General features: G+C 42.9%; 1 protein-coding gene across 1 annotated transcript in view; it reads right to left on the bottom strand.

Moving 5' to 3' along the window:
- DBT (dihydrolipoamide branched chain transacylase E2) overlaps positions 1–21,370 on the bottom strand; it is a 189,081-nt gene extending 167,711 nt beyond the window's left edge. Inside the window, exon 1 of the mRNA XM_086954482.1 lies at positions 21,261–21,370. Coding sequence (XP_086810608.1) covers positions 21,261–21,314 — 54 coding nt within the window. The 5' untranslated portion in view covers positions 21,315–21,370. The remainder of the gene's footprint in view (positions 1–21,260) is intronic.
- Positions 21,371–22,444: the final 1,074 nt, after the last annotated feature.

Raw genomic sequence — 22,444 nt, 5'->3', positions numbered from 1 at the left:
CAGAGGTTTGTCTCTGAACTCCGGGGGCCAGAATTCGTTCGGAAACTGACGGGGTATCTTAGTGCCTGAACAGAACAGGACCTCCGTTTTCGCGGAGTTGAACTGGAGGGAGTTACTATGTAGCCATCCAGCCGTCTCTCTTAGGCAGTCGTGGAAGGTTGAGAAAGGAATGGCATCTTCACCTTCCCACGAGAGAATAAGCTGTGTATCATCCGCGTAATTTATTGTTTTGACCCCAAAGGATTGGATCAATTTGATTAGCGGGATGAGATACACATTAAAGAGGATGGGGCTGATGGAGGAGCCCTGAGGGACTCCCTGGGGTACTGTTGCAAAGGCGGATTGAAAAGGGGGAAGAGAGACAGCCTGTCTTCTGTCCCGAAGATAGGAATGAAACCAAAGCAATGCAGTGCCTTCCACTCCCACTTCCCTAAGTCTCTGCAGCAGCCTAGCATGGTTGACCGTGTCGAATGCGGCAGACAGGTCCAGCAGTATCAATGCCACTGGCTGGCCCCTGTCTGCACGCATTCGAAGATCCTCCATGGCAGTTAAAACTGCTGTTTCTGTGCCGTGGGCAGGACGGAACCCGAACTGGTGATCGTCAAGAAGGTTATTTTGTTCTAGGTGGGTGGACAGGCATGAACTGACCCAACGCTCGGCGACCTTCGCTGGGAAAGGCAGCAGAGAGATGGGTCGGTAATTGGAAAGACAGTCTGGGCTCAGGGAGGGTTTCTTTAAAAGAGGAGTGATTAGTGCCTGTTTCCAAGGGGTTGGAACAAAGCCACTCTGCAAGGACTGATTGCATATTAGGCGCATGGTGTCAAAAAGTTCCTTACCAAAATTTTTCCATATTTTTGGAGGTAGGGGATCAAGTGGGGAACCCGAGGTGATACCAAGCGCAAGTCTTTCAAACTCGACGGCCGGGATCGGAGGGAATTCCCCCAGTCTAGCCAGAAGGACAGAGCCAGGGAGCGACAAGTTCCGCGGGCTGGTGTCTGGTCTCAGCAAGTTAGAAGTTTCTGAGGAGGGGGGTGTTTTCAGGTTGTGAATAATGGTGTTTATTTTATTGATAAAAAACACTGCAAGATTGTCGCAGAGGGCTTGGGTGGGAGGCTGTGTAGAGGTAACACAGTCCGGGTTGGTCAGATTTTTGAGTATTTGAAAAATACTCTTTGAACTGTTCGTGGCATTAGTTATGATGGAGCAATAATGTTTGGCCTTGTTTAGGGCGATGGCAGTTTTATACTCCCGGAGGTGTGTTTTCCAGAGGGTTTTATGAGTGTCAGAGTAACCCTGCCTCCATTTTCTCTCAGCATGTCTGCATGCTAGTTTGAGAGCTCTTAAGGAGTCATCAAACCATGGGGCCGGTGCTCGTCTCTGAGGTTTACCCTTTTTCAGAGGGACGAGGCGTTCCGAGGTGCTGGAAATCCTTGAACAAAGGGATAGATAGTTGGTCTCCACTGATTGCGTAATGGAGAAACTGTCTTCTACTTCAAACACTGGGCCATTCAGTCTGAGTTTGTCCAGGGCCTTCCAGTCTCTGTACGGAGGTATATGACCGTGGAATGCCGGTCTGCCAGACCTGCTACCTACTATATGAAATTTGATCAGAGCATGATCAGTCCAGCACATTGGTAGAATGTCGCTCAGAAGAGCTAGCTGGGGGGAGGAAAAGATTAAATCTAGCTGGTGCCGAGATGAGCCATTGCCTGAGTCAGACTACGTAATGTTTGTGGATGGTTTGTGTCTGAGAACAGAGGAGGGTGCTTTAAGTGACGCATACGCCATATGTACAGTGGCAGATGTCCTGGAAGCATCTTGTCTGAAAGGAATTCGTTCTGCCCAAATAGCAGAATTGATTGCTTTGATTCGAGCATGTGAATTAGGAAAGGAAATACGAGTTACCATAGTGACTGATAGTCAGTATGGATTTGGGGTTGTCCATGATTACGGACAATTGTGGTCCCAAAGAGGTTATTTGACTTCTGCAGGATCCCCCATTAGAAATGCCGAATTTGTAAAAATGCTCATTGATGCTATTCAGTTGCCTGATAAGATTGCAGTGGTGAAATGTGCTGCCCATAAAAAAGGTGATGACTACGTTACCCGAGGCAACAGGTATGTTGATTCCATTGCAAAATACTGTGCTAGAAATCTTGCATCCATAAATCGGGACAGGAAAGAAGAACATGTTTCAAGTCCTTTAATGCTAACCACAATAGTTGAAACTTGGCAGGAAGTAAGACAGATGCAGGAAGAAGCTAGTGAAGAGGAGAAAAACATTTGGCTAAAAGCAGGATGTACACAAAGAGAAGAAGATGAAATCTGGGCTTATAAAGATGAAAGACCAGTAATGCCTGATAGCATGATCTCAAACATGGCCCGAATGTACCATGGTCACGCCCATGTTTTGGAGAGACGCAATGATAAGGCTGTTCATACAGACATGGTATAATCCAAAGTTTAGGATGATAGCAGAGAGTCTATGTCAGAGATGTGAAGGTGATTCTTAATACTGTTAATACCTCACTCTTACAATCCATTGTACCTGCTCCTTGGAAACTTGCAATGGTGACCCCCCTCCTAAAAAAAACTATGGCTGACCCGGAGGATTTTTCCAACTACAGACCCATTTCCCTCTTACCAGTCTTTTCAAAAATTCTGGAAAGACATGTTCACTCACTTCTAACACAATTCACGGAACACAATAACTCTCTCCATCCTTTTCAATACGTTTTTCGGGCCGGCTACTCCACTGAGACAGCATTATTAGGCGTTACCGAAAAGCTCCGTCAACTTCTAGATGAAGGTCAAACAGTCGCACTTATTCTGTTAGACCTTAGTGCGGCCTTTGATACCATCTCGCACAAACGGCTAATACATACGCTTAAAATCTCAGGCATATGCGGCGCGGCACTAGATTTGATCATTTCCTTTCTGGAAAATCGTTCGTTTCAAATCATGTCAACCACAGCCTGCTCCAAAATCTATACCTCTCCTCATGGAGTACCCCAGGGCTCAATCCTCAGTCCACTGCTATTCAACCTTTACGTTAGACCTCTAGCGGATATAGCAGATAAAGCTGGACTAACTTTCTTTACTTACGCGGATGATTCTCAAATCATCTTTTCCCCCTCTAACTCTAACCCTCTGGCTCCTTCCCATCTCAAACAAGGCCTCATTAACATTTCCAACTGGATGAACACTAACCAGCAAAACTAAACAGTGAAAAGACTGAGGTTCTCATCTTGGATAAACAGAAAGACCTTTGGAAGCTCTCCCACTGGCCTACTCAAATGGGTAATCTCCCTGAACCTACCAGCCACGTTCAGAACCTGGGCGTCATTGTGGACAACAAATTGTCCATGCATCAACAAACCGTCAAGGTAGCTGTACTATGTTTCACCAATCTAAAATGGCTCAAGCGAAATCCTATGGATGTTGCCCGTTACCACCCAAAAGACCGTAGTCCATGCCCTTATTACATCAAGACTTGACTACGGCAACATTCTTTATCTTGGGTCAAACAAAGTAGTGGTCCGTAGACTGCAGCTAATCGAGAATTATGCTGCCAGGTTGCTTTATAGGATTCAAAAGACCTCTAGCATTTCAGGATATCTACGTGGCCTACATTGGATCAGGGTGGAGAACCGCATTAAGTTCAAAGCCCTGAGCTATAGGTTTAGGATAAAAGCAGGTACAGCTCCTCAATATCTCCAAGCACTAGTACGCCCTTACATGTCTTCCCGCCATTTAAGATCTGAAACCTTGGGCAACTTGTGTGCTCATGGTTAAACTTTCCAGAATGGGAGGGAGATAATTCGCTTATCTGGGCCCCTCCATCTGGAATACTCTTCCCATTTTCATCCGTAAAGAAACTAATTACATGCGTTTTCGAAAAAACCTTAAAACCTGGTTGTTTGATCAGTAAGGTCTACTGAAGGACCTGCTTGCTGCCTATGTCCGTCCTGGCGCCGGGAAACCCTTTTTGGGTAGCTGAGCGCCTTACAAATTCAACAAATAAAATAAAAATAAATGTCTAGTATGTCAGCAGTTTAATCCCAACAGAAAAACTGTTGTGAGTTTGGGAACCATAGGACGGGAGGTAGGTCCATTTACACAAATGCAATTGTATTTCATCGAGTTACCTCCTTGTAATAGACTCAGATATGTGCTGGTAATCATTTGTCTGTTCTCTCGGTGGGTAGAAGCATTCCCCACCCGGAGGAATGATGGTCTAACTGTTGCAAAATTGCGTTTGCATGAGATTATACCACGATACGGTTTTCCAGAAACAATTGAAATAGATCATGGGGGCCATTTCCAAAATGAACAGTTACAGATGATTTGTGAATAATTGGACATTCCTCAAAAACTGCATTGTGCTTACAGACTAGAGGCTTCAGGGGTAGTTGAACAAGTGAATGGAACAATAAAAATCAGAATTGCAAAAATGTGTTTGGCAACAGGACTAAAATGGCCGGACGCAATACCACTTGTTTTGATGACCTTAAGGAGTATACCTGACAGGAAGACTGGACTAAGTCCACACAAGATTTTTATGGGCAGAGTGATGAGACAAGCCTTTGTACCAGTTGATAAACTGTTAACTATAAATGATGACATCATACTGGATTACTCAAAAATCCGTCTGACGTGGTAACTTCTGTGTTCCATCAGGTGGGAACTGAATCAAACACGAAAGAGAAACATCCAGCTTATGATCTAATTCCTGGAGATTGGGTTCGGATAAAAAGGTACACCGAAGGAGAAACGGTTTGGTGCCTCGTTGGCAGAGACCAAGACAGGTTATTCTGGACAGCATGACTGCAGTTAAATGTGCTGGAGTGAAGAGATGGGTGCATGCCAGTCATACCATTCGTGTACCGGAGCCTGAAAATCTACAAGAGGAAGGTGAAAGCGCAACTGATTCTGAAGGAGAACCAGAAAGAAATCCAGATACTGAAGCTCAACAAGAACGTCGACACCTGGAGGTATCGGATGCTAGCTCTGCATCCAAAGGAGAAGGTGGAATTACTGAAATACCAAATTTTGAAGATCGACCTGAAAGTCGAGATTTAGTAAGAACTGATACCAGTAAAGACATTAAGCAAAGTGAAGATAAAACTAGTAATCAAGAAAATACTGAAGAACAGTCAGATAGCTCTGAAAGCAGGAACCAAAAACCAGACACTGGAAAAGAGGAAATAACTCACGACAAGGATGAGATTCCAAGTACCAGTTATGGAGATGTTCCTAACAGAGTTAAAGTACGGAGTAAAGAGAAATCAGATCCTGACGAAGAAACAGACATTATAAACTTCATAATAAATGATACTGTTGAAAATACTGAAAGTGAAACTGATGACAGTGGAGATGAAACTCAATTGAGAAAGAGTTCAAGAAAAAGAGCTTGGAGTGGAAGATAACACTACAGAGCCAAAGACAAAGTGATCTCGTAAAGGAGATAATTGGCCTAGAGAAAAATGATGGACTAAGAGTCAAACTGGTTAACAGAACAAGAAAACCAGAAGATCAAGTAAATTAGATAACAAGCCAGAAAGAGTTATTGGGAAAGAAAATAGAGGTGTCCAAAGGCCAAAAACAGTGAGAAGACCAAATCAGAAATATAAATCACCTGAATGGACTTACATGTTTTTGCCTCCTATTGAGGAAGTAAACAGCAGCCAAGAAAACCTGAATTTTGCAAGTCAGAAAAAAGAAAGTGAGTAAAAGACTGAAACTTAAAGAAAGAAAAGAGATATTTGATCTGGAATTACCAGGTAAAAGGTAAAGACTTGAAGTGGGGGTATATGACAACTACCGTGAGAGTATACTGAAATCTATTTGAGGCAGAAATCTGAATAAAGAGAATTGTGAAAACAATCACTGTGTGAAAAAAAAAATTATGGCTACTACTAATGAAGTTACGAAATGTTCAATATTTAGAAAAAGGTGCAAAATGTGGTTCATATGTACTGGATTATTAATATTAGTATGGTTGATTTTAGCTATTATCATTCCTTTTAGAGAAAATTTTGAAAAAATTAAATCTAATGTGAAAAACAATGAATTGAAATTTGATAAACCACATGTATATAAGCCAGAAATTCATCAGGATAGGTCAATCAGCGACTTCTCAAAAAATACATTTTCAAGATTATTATCTGAGTATGTTAGGACTATGGACGCTCAAGACTGCTATGTATGTGTGGAATTGCCAGCATCAGTGTCAGAGGGGGTGACCTACCACCATCTTCCACTTACATATGGGATAACTTGTCGCATAATAGCAAGTTTGTTCTATAATACAGGGAAACTAGAAAATTATTATTCGGATTCTCATGATGTTTTTGCAAGATTGAAAGTAGTAAATGCACTGAACAAAGTTATACCAGCAAAAGTTATGGGAGAGTTTTTCTTAATAACTCAAGAATTGACACATGATTACGCCTTTAGTCACAATTTGACATGTAAATTGAGATGTGAAGAAAAAGCCCTTTTAAATATGGTTGAGGAAAGAAGGGCTGAGTATAAGAGAAATGAGAAATTGAAATATACTAAATCAAAATTTTGGGAATCTGAAGATGAAAATTTTAATTAACGAAATGTGAATGTGGCTATAAATATTGATACTCCATCTTTCGGGAAATTTTGCATTCGTAGAGATAATACTGTGTATGACAATTATTTTGTTGGTGCGAGTCAATGTGAAGACACTTATCATATAATAGGAGGTTGGGGATAAAAAGGTGGTAAAGATCCAATTTTTCCTGGAATATATTTCATTTGTGGGAACAAAGCTTATTACAAATTGCCGGACCACTGGTACCCGGACATGTTATGTAGGCTTGGTCTATCCTAAAAATGTTCATGTAGATAGGGGTACTAATGGAGTACATGAGACAGTAAAACATTAAGTCTTAGAAAAAGAGAGAGTGTATCAGAAATAATACGTGACATTTTTGGAGCACTGATACCAATGGTGGCAATATCTTTTAATGCAAACAAGATCCGGAAATTGTCAACGATAGTCGATCGTTTGTCAACAAACACTGCAGGTGGATTTTTAATGGTAAATACTGAATTAGTTGCTATGAGAGCTATGGTGATGCAAAATCGTCTTGCTCTTGATATATTCTTAGCGAAAGAAGGAGGAATTTGTGGAATTTTACATGTGCAGCACTGCTGCACATACATTCCAGATAAGAGTCAAAACATTGAGAAATATATTAAAAACATTACAGAGTTGGACAAGAAAATTGAACCACTTGAGGTTGATGGTGTTCTTGAATGAATGGGTAAAGGTTTTTCAGCAGTTAAACATTGGTTACACGAATTAGGTAGTTCTATTATAGGTCAAATATTTTTTCCAGTGATAGTAATAATATTAGTAATTTTGCTATTAAGATTATGTTGTATGATTAGAAAGAGAAGGAATGTTAAAAGATCAATAAAGCAAGCAATCCAGGAAGAAAAAGATAGAAAATGAGAAACGAATGACATAGAAATGGAAGAGGTTCAAGAGAAACTGTACAAAGATACCAGAAAGATAGAAGAGACTAAAGTATAAAATTTTATACTAATCAAAAGAATTTGAAACATGTTAAGATAAAAAAAATCTAAATTTTGGGAGGTATTTGGTGATAAATCACCAAAGGAGGGAGTTGATGGAGCGAGGTAAAAAGCAAAATGTTGTATACCCCTCGTGAAGTTACTTTCTCATAACAATAACATGAACTAATCGTGTGGTTTGGAAAAAACTAACCAACATAGAATAGAATGCACACACAAAATACACGTGCGATACTAAATTGCTTGTGTTGCAACCATAAATCGACTGAGTGATAATGTGATGTCTGAAAATAACCCAAAGGCTATAATTTAACCAAAAAGTGGCATAAATGTGCTTACTGTTTTGTCTATTTGTGGCAAAAACATGAAGGCAGGTGAGCAAACTACGCATAAATGTGGCTTTATTTGCTAGGTAATAACTAACAGGGATACCTTAGTAAGGGGGAGGTAAACAGAAGGGCTATAATTCAATAATTAACGTTCAATTGTGTTTGTTTCTATAATAGTTCCCGTTGTGGCCTGTGAGGCCTAGTCCAAGATGGACGATTTCCATGACTCCGAGATTAATGTGAAGTACGCATGTGCTTGCTGAGTGGAGCTGCAGACGAGTATGAGCGGACTGTGATGAATGGAATAGGTCAAGGACGATGTGCTCTGAAACCCTGACTGACTGCCAATAAAAATGGTCCAGAACCTATTTCTTTCTAATCCGATTCAATCAGTATATGTTCATGCAGTTATATGTTGATGGGCGTTCCTACTGAATCCGCTCCAACACATATATGAACTCAGTTACTTCAGACAAACAAGAAATATCACTACAACAACAGTATATATCAAATAAGAGTACAATATTTAATTCATTGTCTCTAATCAAACAATTGATGATCTACAAAGTTTTCTCAATGGTTTTTAGAGTAAAAAGGTTGCCCGAGAGAGCGTGCACAAAAGAAGTGATCAAAAGTGTGTACAGTGAGTAGAAAAAGAAAGGAAATTCAGGATAATGAATGGACAAAATATTCACATTAGTATTCTATAATTGGGGTCTCACAGTTTTCCGTATCAAAACAACCTGGCCCACAAAGTAATAATCAATAACACCCGATGTCAGTATAATCTAAATACAGACAGCCATGTCAATTGTGTGCACTTTTTATATATTGCAAATGTGGGTCCAAGGTGGAAAAATATCGTCGACGTTTCGACTCGACTTATGGTCATCCGGTAAGTTAGACCTGGACCGTGCGAGTCTTACTCAGGACAATCAATAGTGGGGCAACCAAGGGTTAAAGATGACCCTATAAAAAATAAAAGGGAATTACCCTGTTGTAGTGATATATATTAAAACAATTAAAAACTAAAAGGGGCAGTGTGCTTACCCAAGGGTATAAGGCCAAACACAGTATATCTCCTATTCAGCCAAGTGGGATTAACTCCTGCAAAACATAATAGTGCAGAATATAGACCACTAGTACTATTGAGCCATGCATACATAACCGTCACATGGGTCTGTCCATAAAATTACCTTTTCAGAAGGTGATTCAATCATCCATTTGAATATCATCCAGAGTCCTATGCTGAAAGTACTTCCAAGCAGCCGTGTCATGGACTCAACTGTTCTATATGTGATTCATAAAATGAACACCACTATTTACTGAACAGTTTTCAACAAATGAATAAATGAACAACAGTCTTTAACTACACATGGTCATCAAGTTTTACTACACAAAATTATAAACACCATTGATGGTAAGAGATTCTCATATGAACATTACAAAGTAAATTTGAAAAATGTTTCCATAAACATTTACGACAGGCATTCAAAAATGATGATGAATCTTCTCTTGAGCCCAATGCATTTCGAGCTTTACAAGCTCTTCATCAGGGGCCTGAAACTGAATTAGACAGTGTCAACTGATTCAAATACAGGAAGACATCTCTTCAGAATATACATGGCAAAAAATGTATAAGGCAAAAAAATAATTAATAGAGAAAGGACTCATAAAGAAGACGAGTCTACTGAATGATAAAGTAATAGAGTGATAGAATAGAACCATGTCCCCCACCACAGTGCGTTTATCTTCACATACTCACTTATCCAAAACGATGACAAACGTGGTCCTGAAAAAACAGGAGTAAGTAATGAGGTTTCTATTATAGGTTCGACAAGGTGAAAGTATGAGCTGACTGTGCTGGATGGAACAGGTCAAGGACGATGTGCTCTTAAACCCTGACTGACTGCCAATAAAAATGGACATCTGTATTGTAAACCCTAGGAAAAAAGCTTAAAATTAAAATTTAAGGGACACAATGGAACTGGTAACCTTAAAGACAATGGTCAAATTCATTTAGCGGACTCTGCGGAAGTCAAGTAATAAGATGAGGTTATGCTCATCCACCCCTTGAACCGACCAATCAGAATCGTCGGAGACCCCAAATGTTACTGAATTTAGATAGGGAAAACGGTATAAAAGAATAGGTCCTGAGTTTAGAAGGGAGCTCTCTTTTCGATTTATATCTGTGTATCCGGATATGCTGTCGGAATGCTGAATTTCCTTGGAGCGTAAGAACTTAAACTTTTCAACTTCAAATTTTGTTCAACTGAGTACGGAGTCTTTAGATGAGGGTAAATAGCTTGAGGGAATAGAGAGATAGAATTTGGGAACTATTTTGTCTTTTGCTAATACTTATGTCTTGTAAATGTCAAATACTGCATTCACTTTCTTTGAACTTAAAGATTAAGTGAAATATAAAATGTGCGAGTTAAAATAATTCTTTCCTTATAACTAATTTCAATAAATGAATTTAAAGAGAATAAAACTGATTATGCTAAGAGAATCTTTTTTAAATAAAAATAAGATATATGAAGAATTAAGCTGGTCTTGTTCATCCTTAGCCTAATTTTTACTAGCAGATCTGTCGCCAACAATGGTGGTGTGTTTAAATAACTTTTCTTGTTGATATAAAACCATGGTAAATGAAATAAAACTGCAGATGTATATAATATAAATAGTTAGTTTGACTTAAACACTCCGCTATAATACAGCAGCTCTCCTTTGATTCATACCGATCCATAAAGTAGTGAGAAAGTGTGCATGAATGATTCACAGTGTTATTGGCCCCACTGATGAATAAGTGCATGATTTGATACTTCAGGGAAAGGTAAAGGAGTTCTAGAAATTATTTCCGGAGTAGCGCTGCATCACTTCAACACAAATAAATGTGCACATCAGAGCATTTACATATTACTGCTTCTGTGCACATGTGACCATTTATATAGCAGGGTTTTCTCCAGCCTATACAACCTTACCACGCGTCATGTGCATTTGTTAATTTCAGGGTTTTAAAAAAATCCTCCTTTCAACCATTGTCCTATCCCTCTTCTCTCCGACTCATCTCAAATCTTTCTGACTATTATGATGCTCCAAACATCCTTTTCAATCTTTCCTGTACTTTCTTAGCCATGTCACTCAACTAACAGGCACATAATTGTTCTTTTTGCACTCAACAGGCACATAGAACCACTACTTACAAAAAACAACTATTTCCCATTTCAAATCTATTCCCTTAATCCTAGCCCTACTCTAAACTCTAATAAACACACAAGAAAACAAGTGCACAAATCTAACACAACAAATGCACAAAGAAAAGAAAATGTTTTTCGTAATCTACTAACAACCTCTAAGCTGTGGTTCCAGAGTAGCATGTTACTCGCTGCAAAGTGCTTTAAAACTTAGTTAGGGGAAGTAAGCACTATATAAATCCAATTTATAATTACAAGTTCAGCACTGCCTTCAACTCCCTAGCCTTTCACAAGCTCGTAGGTCACTAAGTCACCAAACTTTCCTTCACAAGTTCCTTTCTTCCAGAATGACTGGGTCAAAATAATGCCCATATTTCTCTCTCTTCTGGGTTCTCTGTCCAGCATCTTACAGTGCATAACAATCTCATATCCCAATAGACGCTTGCTCAGTACAGGTATCAATTTGAGGCCAAATTCCATGCCACATTTCCTGCTGACTGCTGCTCCATTCTAAAGACTTTTATATCTCTTTTCTTGCGTTTCACCAGTGGGTCTCAATGATTCACTTTAAGCGAGTTGGCCCTAACATGCAAATGCTTCCCGGTCAGACACCTTTCGGGCTCCAAGTACTTCCTCCATTTTGTACCAACCCTCTTTCCTTCTCTTCTGTGTACAGGAAACATAGTTTTTGTCACCTTTCTCTCCCTCATCTAAGAATTATCACATCATGGGACACCTACATCCTCAGTATCAATCACTAGAACTGCAGCATCTACCCAGAGGGCGCCAGAGTCTGGTGGAAACAACAAGGTCCTAGACACTGACCATCTTCACTATAGTGAAGGTACATTTTTGACCTGCCTTAGCACTCCATTAAATCACCTACCATTACATTATATGTATCATCATGCAGATTTCAAAGAATTAGGTCATCCATAAATTAAGTGTGAATAAATAGTCAGTATAGCAGAGGAGAAGGATTGTAAGTCCCCTAGAAACTCAAACAAAATAAGACAGAAAGATTCCTCCCCACTGGCAACCCCGGCCAAGCCATAAGCAGGGCAAGGGGAGCAACTCTAGACAATGGATCACCTTACAATCCGGGACCTTGATTTAGAAACTAAATGCAGAGTTAATCGGGAATCTGTTGCTATGATCAAGCTTGCCACTTACTACGCACGCATTCTCAAACGATCTCTCACTGAGTTGGAAAATCACAACAGCCAGTAAAATGTTGTGTTTTCTTAAAAAGTAAACATTTGTTCCAGAGAGCTCCTTAAATTGCACCTCACAAAACCATTAGAGGTTGAAAAAGCCCACCACATTCTTTCCAAAATAATACAAACCTGACCTGGTCAGAAAATGCTTATCTTACATGTTCTGGATTATGAATATATTACTGCCATCATGAAAGCAGCCTCCTCTACTCCTACCATTATGTCTTTTAGGTTCAATATTTCCTTTGGAAAAAGAAAAAAAAGACACACACACACAAAATCAACACTACAAAATAATTCTAAACTACTAAGCCTTCCTCATGCTTTTAGGATATCTGTGCAGGCTGTGTTACTTCCCCACAATGGATATCACTTCAAACGCTTTACACATCAGCTTTCTCCAACCAGATGCACTAGGCCTCCTTTCCATACGCTAATCGTTGTGTAGCTGAAGACCTTCCAAGCAGACTGCTGATCAGGTCGAAGTACAAGTGCAGGTCATAGTGGCCTATTTGAATTGCTTTAAATTGTCATGTGGGCTGGTGGTCAGAGCGGAACAAAGGAATGTATGCTGTGAAAAACTCGTCTATGTCATTGAGGGACTCTTCTCAATTTTGTTGCAATTTGGTATGGCGCCAGGGGAGGTGGGTGAGTGTGCCTAACTGCCCACAGTTGTGCCAACAGGAGCATGTGGTGTTGGTTTCCTAGAGGGCCACCTTACCAGGGGTGTAGTAATAGTAATGAGCCATTTTCAGCATAGATTCTTTCCCTGGAGTACTAATTGGAAGATGTGTGGGCTATGTGGAGAACATAGGAGCATTCCTTAGATTCAGAGGTGCCAATTTGCTGTGGTCTATAATGGAGTTCAGAAAGATGTAGATGTCAGAGACTGTGTGCTTGCTGTCTGCCTTGGTGACGAGCCATTTTTCTGAATGTAGTTTTAAACTGCAATGTCGACTTGGCATTTAAATCCCCATGCCAAGCCTTAAGCTCCTCTTTTATTACATGCAAGTTACCACTAAGATAGGTCCTAGATAGCCCAGAGGGCAGGTTACTGTGCAATTAAAATGTTGGACTTTAGAGTTTTACATGTCCTGGTAGAAACAAACCCCTAAATTTGTTGTTTTATTACTGTGAGGCCTACCCCTTCCATAAGGTAACATTGGGGATTCCTTATTGCATTTAATAAGCTGCAATTCTGAATTGGGAACAGGTAGATAAGACATGTTTTGTACCTATGAAATTGTAATGAAAAACCCTCTTTAATTGCAAAGTAGGAATTTTCATTACAATTTTGAAAATGCCACTTTTAGAAAGTTGGCATTTTCCTGCCCTTAGCCCTTGTGTGCCCTCGGCCTGTCTTGGATGTCATGACTGGGTGAAGCGGACTGTTAGACACTGTGAATTCCTCTCAGGCAGTCATACAATAGAGGGATTAAGTGTACCTCAATGGGCCATCTGCGGGCAGGATTTGGGGGGGTGGGGCGGGGGCGGGGGCTCGGGGGGGTGGCGCCCCACCTAAACCTGAAAAGCCTGTGCTCTGCCTTCACACAAACGGCCTAATGACCCTGTATTGTCACTACAGCCTGCTTGGAGCCGGGCAGGGAAGTCAGGAAATTCTAGGCAATTCAAAGGAATTGTTCCAGAAGCTTTCTCCGACTTCCAGAACAAGCATTTGCAATGCAATAGGTCTCGCATTTACGCGAGTTTGAGCTATTGGCATTGTAAATGACAATGGCTTTTATTTAGGTTTTAAAAAACAAAACATAAATAAAAAGGCAGTTATTTACAATGCCAACAGCTCAAACTCACGTAAATGCGAGACCTGTTGCATTGCAAATGATTGTTTTGTCTTCTAACTGGAATGGGATTTGCTGAAAGATGGAAGATGATGAGGGCGAGATACAAAAGTGATGCCAAACATGAGAACTTATCACTGGGAAACGCCGCTGTGATGAACGCGTGACTATGTGTTGATGATCGATGAGAGAGCAACAGCAGACTGTGATAGGGGTTTGCTGTCAGATGTGATTTGAGACACCTGTCCATGTACAGTAGCACTGCTAAATGCAAAAAACATCAAAATCTGCGAAGATAACAAGGAAACGATATGTGCTTCTTAGATGAAGTACATCAGCAGGTTTGTTTTGGAAAAGTTTGGGAGCTCATATTTCCTGGTTTAATAATGGTTCCTTTCAAATCAGAGACCAAAATGGCACGCAGAGGTGCAGAGTGTAATATGCAATGTATTACCATTGCTGATTGTTTAGAAGAGCAAGAAAACAGGATTTGTTCAGTCCTCAAGATGCCAAACTGTCTTTGACTCATCTACCTCCACGTGATAAAAAATTCTGGCCAAGAGGCCTGCCTGAGAGCGGAAGAGCTGTCTGACGTGAGAAAAACATCTATAAAAGGAGACACCAGAATTTACAGGGACACTTGTCCACAGCACCCTGGAGACTGCGAATGATGCATGAGTAAAGAAAAGGGATGGTGGTTGAGCAGATCTAGTGGTCCAGGGAAAAATGGCGATGATCTACAAATTCCTAGGGATCAACACCAGTGTGGCAACTTTAGCAAAATTTCTCACATGGACCAACAAAGGAAGCTTTTTGCTTCCACCACATCCCCGTCCTATACCACAGTCTTCCTACCAATTCTACAGTGGTGGATATCAAACTTGTGGGTGTAGATCTTCCCCAAGATGGACTTCAAGGGTGTCCAGACATCCTGGGATTTTGCAAGAGTTTCAAAGTGTAGACAGTCTAATGCTTGTGGGAGCCCCGAGCAAGAAGTGGCTGATTCTGTTCTTGTATATTCAGGTCGGAAGAAACACCTGGCTGCCGAGCTTTCGGTCCGCAGGGGAGGTTTTCACACCGTCTCCTCTTTATGCACCTTCTACCTGAACTCTCCAAGTCAGTTGTGTTTGTGCCATCAACCTCGGATGACAATGATAGTACATTGTTTTACACTGCTTTTAATCAATCATTTTTTGATGATTCTAATAACTGGCCAGCAGGTGTTGATAGTACCCTTTTTTAATGGAAGCTAATTTATCAACCTCAGAAGGATGAAGGGTTGGGTTATCTCTAACCAAATGAAAACCTGTGCTTTGCAGATTTCATGAATATTTCTATAGGAGATGCACTAGTTGCTTTCAACATAAAGAATCTATGCCCTTCATATTTTCTTTCTTTGAGTCTCGCCATATCAGAGTCCCAGCCCCGTCGTACATCACATCGTATGCAGCCAGTCCCAAGGGAGGGTTGGAGTGTAAAAACATATTACCAATGTGGTGAAATGTACACCTACAGAAAGCTTATTTCTTATGTCCATGGGTTCAAGTAATTTGGCTACGGAGTTGTAAATGTCATGCAGATGTGTTTATTGGATGAGACAGTGTGCCGGTTTTATTAATTTTTTAATCATGGGAGAATCCCCCCAAACCTCAGCTGAAAATAGGCGGTGCTCGTGGAATCCAGCTTTAAGACTCTGCAGGCAGTGGGCAGTGCCAATAGTGGAAGGGGACATTGCCAGTGGCGGAAGGGGCAGCGTTAGTGGTGGAAGGTGAAGATTGCTAAAGAAATAATTTGGGACTCCGCACTTATATTGTTTTTACATTGTAAGCACTGCAGCCAAATAAGTGAATTTTCACAACATGGTCATGACACCCCCTTATCTTTAGTGACTTCCGGGCTCTCAATAAAATAACGCAGACATGTATGCATGCAAAAAGTTCTTCAGGAGCAGTCTTTGTCATTTAGTGAATGAGGGATTCGCAAATGCATTATTCGATTGATTGTTAACATAAAAACACATCTGACGTGAAAAGTCAAAGATTTAAAAACCTACCACTAAGATCTGTCAAGCAGAAACATACTCTAATCTTAGTGGGCGCACTAAGCATGGTAATCTTCAGCGGTATCCATACGTATCACCGAGTGTGTTAAATATCACCTGTTATTACAGTGCTTCGAAACGGCCAGCCCCTGATAGCCGCTACCTGGTCCACCAGAAATGAACAAAGACTACAACTCCCAGAATGCATTGGGTTGTTAAGGAAAAACACTGAACTGGAAAATAGTGCCCCTGTTGGCATGGGGTAAGCTTAGCCCGACAAAGGAAGGGGGGCGCTGGGGGGAGGAAGAGGAGCACGGTGTTAACCCCTTCAGTGCTGGTGACGGAACCATTCCGTCATCAGACACGGTTGAGCTGTGCTGATGACGGAATGGTTCCGTCACGACCACACCCATTATCATTAGGGTGCAGCACAGCAGGAAAATATCATTAGCAGTGATGAGGTTAAAGGGATGGAGGACGTAATAGAGGGATGGGGAGAGACAGAGGGACTTTCGGGAGGTGCATGCTGAGTTTGTGTAACTACAGTTTGGGGGGCGAGAGCGCACGGCTTGAAAGTTGTGTTTTCATAAGGGGTGTGTAAGGGGTGGGGTGTAAAGTAAAACAGACGGGAAGGGGCTGGCTGCTTGCTGACTGACCCGGGGGAGAGACGTGTCGAGGGGCCGGAGGAGGAGAGTGACAGGTAATCAGAGAGGGGAGGGACCGCGGCCGGAGGTAGGAGAGAGGGGGTCCCGGCTGGGGGGCAGCAGAGGCAGAGCCAGCATCGAAGTGAGCCCTGGAGTCGGAGCAGGATGGGGGGCCTCGGGGAAACCCCTGCCAGGGTCCTGATGGTGGCAGCTCTATGACTGTGGACCCCCGAGCAGGGCTAGAGCAAGGTAAGGCGACCACCCACTTCTCCCAGCGCAGTTCATTCACCATTTCACAGCCAGCGAGGGGGCAAGGTAAGGGGGGGTCCCGATGAGTGACAGGCATGGAGAATCGTGCCCCACCCACCAGGCAGCAAGGGGCTTGCAACTTTTCATGCGTCTCTACACTTGATACTGCAGGGTGGTATGCCGGTATACACGGGGTAAGGGAGACTGCAGGGCGCTCTTTCGGAGGGACTGTAGGGAGAGTGCGAGGGGGTAGAAAGGCTGCAGGTTACAGGAGGGGTAGAGCGAAAGAGCGCGTGTGTGTGTGTGTGTGTGTGTGTGTGTGTGTGTGTGTGTGTGTGTGTGTGTGTGTGTGCCCAGCGGAGGGTGGGGGTGGTGTGTGTCTCTGTATGTGTGCGTGCATGTGCGCCCGTGTGTCTCTGTGTGTGTCTGTGTGTATGTGTGCGAAAGCAGGGGGGGTGTGGCTGCTCAGAGTCTAAATTGCAGACTGACTCACACGCGCGACCAAATCCCGCTTACAATGCTGCGCGTGTGAACAGCTCTTGTCTCTCCCATTGACAATGCTGGGCGCGTGCCATCTCTTGTCTCCACTCGTTGTCGGCTAAGACGACGGCTATAGTCTTGCGGCGAGAGCGCGCTTCCGCTTTCACCAGGGCTAGACCTAAAAAGGGCACCAGGGTATAAAATTAGGACCTTCAGACCCACTATTTAGTTCACTACTGGACCTGTGGAAGGACTCTTAGAGGACTGCCTGCTGGAGTGGCCTGCTGTGCACTCTGACTGCTGCAGTGCCTGAAATAACTGCTTTGCTGACTGGAGCCTGCCTCTAAACCTCAGAGGCCAGGACTGCTGTGGATCCCTACATTTTCGCCAACACCAGGACTACCAGAAGTGACTCCACGGGCTAGTTTTCTGTACCCCTGTTCAGAGCCACAGGGGCATAAAAGGCTCCCAGCATCTTAAACCTACACCTCGACTCAGCTTGAGTGAGTCCAATCCCCCAACAGGTGCCCCACCAGTCCCGGACCCACAGGTTATGGTCCTAAATGTGCCCAGATGGCCAATTACCAAAACTGCTGACTTAGACCAAATTTGGCCAAAAATTGCCCGGAGAACTCGGAGGAGACTGGGGCCAACCTGCTTGCCTATCCGCCCGAGGTGCGTTGCCAATTAGATTGACTTTGTGGCTGCTCTTGCAAAATTCCTCTCCGCATAACAAATCCTTTTCAGCGTGCCAGAGTGTATCCTGCCTCATGGAACAGTCTTAGGCTACAGCCCTCTGCTTGGTCCCGCTGGAGATTTTCCACTTCGATTTTGCAGATGGAGTCTGAATGTAGAAATCTTCACTGTGGCTTCGACCAAAGGCCATCCGACGACAAATCTCTCTTGTAGACTCATTGCAGCATTGCCCCTCTAAACTAACTTCTCACAACAAAGATATTAAAAAACACTGTATGTCGATTCCGTCAATTTGGAGTGGAACCAAGTTTATTAGTATGTGCAAACGATCGGAGCACCATGGGTCTCAGGAGGGGGGTGGTAGCGAAATGGCAAACCGCCCTGTACGCTAGGCACCCGCTTGGACCCCGGGGTCCGGTTATCGAGGGCTCACGCAGGTTCCAAGCGGGTGCCTAGCTTACAGGGCAGTGTGGCATTTCGCTACCACCCCCCTTCCGAGACCCATGGTGCTCCTATCGTTTGCACCTACTAATAAACTTGGTTCCACTCCAAAGTGACGGAATCAACATACAGTGTTGTTTAATATCTTTTTTAACACTAGCAACCCCAGGATAGGGTGGACCTTAGCGGGCCCATACCACCGGGGTTCATCACTACACTTTATTCAATTGGTCCTGATGAATGCCTGATTAACTACTCACACATAGGCAGAAACATGTTGACCACACAACAGGGATAAAACTGGACTTTTAATTTTGGTCCTTTATCCTACACCTTGGTTTTTATTTATGTCCAATTGGCAAAACTAATAAATTACTTTTTTGACACAATTTCGACATTTTTAACCCACTAAATTCACACTTCACATTTCACAAAAACCAGCTCCGCAGTAACCTGGCGTTGCAGCACACTCGGATGGAATTCGGCCACTCCAGGTGGGGCCCGATGATGAAGCATGTCACCAACTAGTTTGGCGAGTGAGGGCTTTCAAAACAACCTAATGTGGTTTTTCTCACAGGTTACTCTTATTGTGAGTGTCCCTACATGCTTGCTCTTTCTTTAGCCTTTATTGGTAATATGCTCCTCTGTTTGTTTGATTTCTCTCGAGGGGAGTAGGAGTGTGTGTTCCGTTCCCTTCCTCTGTTGTTGTAACAAGTAAACAAACTATAGACAACCTCGTCCCAAACTGATTTACACTTCAATTAAAACAGCAGAACATAATAAATCGAATGGCAGTTAAAAAGTAAAAAAAATAAACTAGATATTAACCCCTTCGCTGCTGATGACGAGCTCAGCTCGTCATCAGCCACGGTGGTCGTGTGCGGATGACGAGCTGAGCTCGTCATGTAACGCGGCTTTTAGATAAAAGCCGCACAGCGCAAAAATAACCGCCGCACGTATGTGATTAAGCAGGATTTACTATTTACCATCAGATGGGAAAATTCTGCAGACAAAGGGGCAAGAGGGCGCTTAGTGGTTCTCAAGTTAGAAAATGACCTGTATAAACAAATGTCAATAAAATCACAGACACAACAGTTTGTACATTTACCATTAAAATGTCAGCACAAGTACAATGCAGGCTTAAAGAGAGGGTGTGTAATGATGGCTGTTCAAGAGGTGGTACTAAGCACAAAAAGACACTGATCAATTCTCTCTATTGGTATGTGAGTGAACCCATTCAGACAATGCTGAACAAAGCGCAAGGTGAAAACTGGTTACCAGACAGAGGAGTGTGAAAGCTAAACTGAAAGCGAAATGGGATGCTATACCTTAGGATTCCCCAACGCACACACTCTACATTTACCACTCAAATGGTCTAGCTGCCATTTAGTTACTAATACCTATGGCCGTCATCGGGATTTAACTGTGCAATGGTCAATTCCTGCTCGCGTTAAGTGGGAAACCAATCTGCTCTCAAAGGCACAATGAAGGAACATGTGTGGCCAAAGCAAATTGGTGACAATCAATGTCCATTTATAAATAATTAAAATACATTTTCCACATTAGACTTTAACACCTCAGACACTCCACAAATTCAACCTTCAGATTCCTAGACACTACACGCTCTATAGAGTTCTGGAAACTGGTTTTCTGAACATCGCTTAGTTGTGCTCTGCTCTTGCCTTGTTTGGGACTTTTATCATTGACATTGTGATACCAAAAACAGGGACACAAACAACTGGTGCCACCTATTATAAAATAATAGTTATAAATCAGGGGTGCAAATGGATTTTATTGGGCTGCCACTTCTTCTTGCCAAGCACCTCGCAACTAACTGCTGGATGAGAAATATGCCCCCTAGCTAAAGCACCTGGGTTAAAGATCTTGCGGTTTGAATGATTAAGAGACGTACCAGAGGAAACGAGTACATCCACATTGAAGACCCAAAGACATTTCGACATGTTACGGCGCTATCTATCACAGCTGAACCCCGATTGGGCTTATTTCAAAACGAGGAAGCAGCTGCCCAGAAAATGAGGCCACTGTAGTTGTTGCAGACCTCTCCTCGTAGAAATGATATTTGATACAATGCACGTATGCCTACCAGACAAGGTCCAACACCGTGGTTTCACTATGGAAAGCACTCCCCATGGACGGGGATCACTGCCAGATCTAGGGCACAAACTGGGGCGGCTGCTGCACCGTCAACAAACCTTACACAATGACAGCTAAACGCCAGAGGCTGTCTTTAACCGTAGCTCTTTGCGTATAAAGACAGAAATTCCTGTTATCTCATCACACGGAGATAATATGCAGACTTTAATTTCTGATGGAAATGCGTTAAAGCAGATACACTGTCTGAAGAGGCTCTGCAGGAAGTGAGCATTTTACAACACTGACTGCGGCCGCAAGCGGTGCTGGGGATGTGCAAGAGCAATGCATTGCTGTACATGCTGCATGTCTTGCAGGTGTCAGCAGTGGTGCGTTAGGCATCAGACACCGGCATGCACATAAGCAACACTGACCAACGTGGCTCTGCGCCTTGGACATGAGTAAAGCTGCTGCACAAGCAACAGTAAAAGCAAATAACCTTACCAAGCGCCCCACGGACCTGTACCCACTCCTCCAAGCTGTCACCGCTGCCGCCATCTTATCCCGGAACTCAGAAGAGCCAACACAAGCACTAGGAGAAGGGCGAGCTCCTCCTCTCCATCAGCCAATCACAGGCGAGGAAATGGGAAAACCCACCAAAATATACAAGGGCACAGACAAGTCCAAGCATACGGGGCGGGGCCCCCAGCCTTCCACGCTCCAGGAACCGAAAGGAGCCCAACCAATAAAGTGAGAGTACAATGCCGCCGGAAGCAATACTGTAATTTTACAACCTGTGTAAAGCGTCGGGCTTGCAGCTGGCGATATCAAGGGGAAAGCTCTTGTAATTATCACACAGCTGGACACGTGGTTAACCTGGGAACCAGTCAACCTGAAATTAGCCTGACCCTAAACAAAGCGATAGCCTTCAAAGCATCCTCATTGGAACACATCGCCTGCCTTGGCATTAAATGCGTTGTTTTACCATTAATAATTTTCACCCTGTAAAGATGGCAAGTAGATCAAATAAGTTAGAACTGCTTTATTGGTATAAGTATTACTGACACCAAGGCACGTCTCTCTGCTGTGAGCCTCTCGCTGCAACTGTCAACATAACTGTCACCTGCCAGTGACCAGGTGGAAGATCCTGACGTCACAATGCTTTGGCAGGACGCGCGTGCAGTAGGCAGGGCGCGCGTGGAATACATTTCTAGGCATGCTAGCTTATGTAAACATAACACACCCCAAGACAATCTCACTTGCTTCCCAAAGACTAAGGCTTGTTCACGCAACTTCGAAATTGAACTACCGTTCCCCTAAATATCCGTCCACTTGTCACATCCTTAACGAAACACCTCGCCTGTTTTTAGGTCGAAGACTGCATTGCAGGGCATAACCCTGCTGCAGGCAAAGAGATATTGTGAGCAGGGGATTTCAGTATGGCATGAAGCCACGCCCCTTTTTTCAATTGGCAGGCCTCTCGAAACGGAGGCCTGCCATTGGAAAAAGCTCCTGTTTAGCAGATTTGTCTGCTCTGGATCCCACCTCTCGAGGAGCCCATGACCTGCCTTACGGTAGCACAACAGTATTTTCAGAAATATTGCCTTGGCAACCATGAGGCAGGTCAGGGAGTCCTGAAGGGGCGGGATTCAGTATTATGTTTCCACCCGTTTTTTTTGTGTTTGGTT

The sequence above is a fragment of the Lissotriton vulgaris genome, chromosome 1_1 (genome assembly GCF_964263255.1).
Source record: "Lissotriton vulgaris chromosome 1_1, aLisVul1.2, whole genome shotgun sequence".
NCBI lineage: Eukaryota > Metazoa > Chordata > Amphibia > Caudata > Salamandridae > Lissotriton > Lissotriton vulgaris.
Note: the sequence above shows the minus strand (reverse complement) of the source record. Positions and strands in the feature narration are given on the sequence as shown.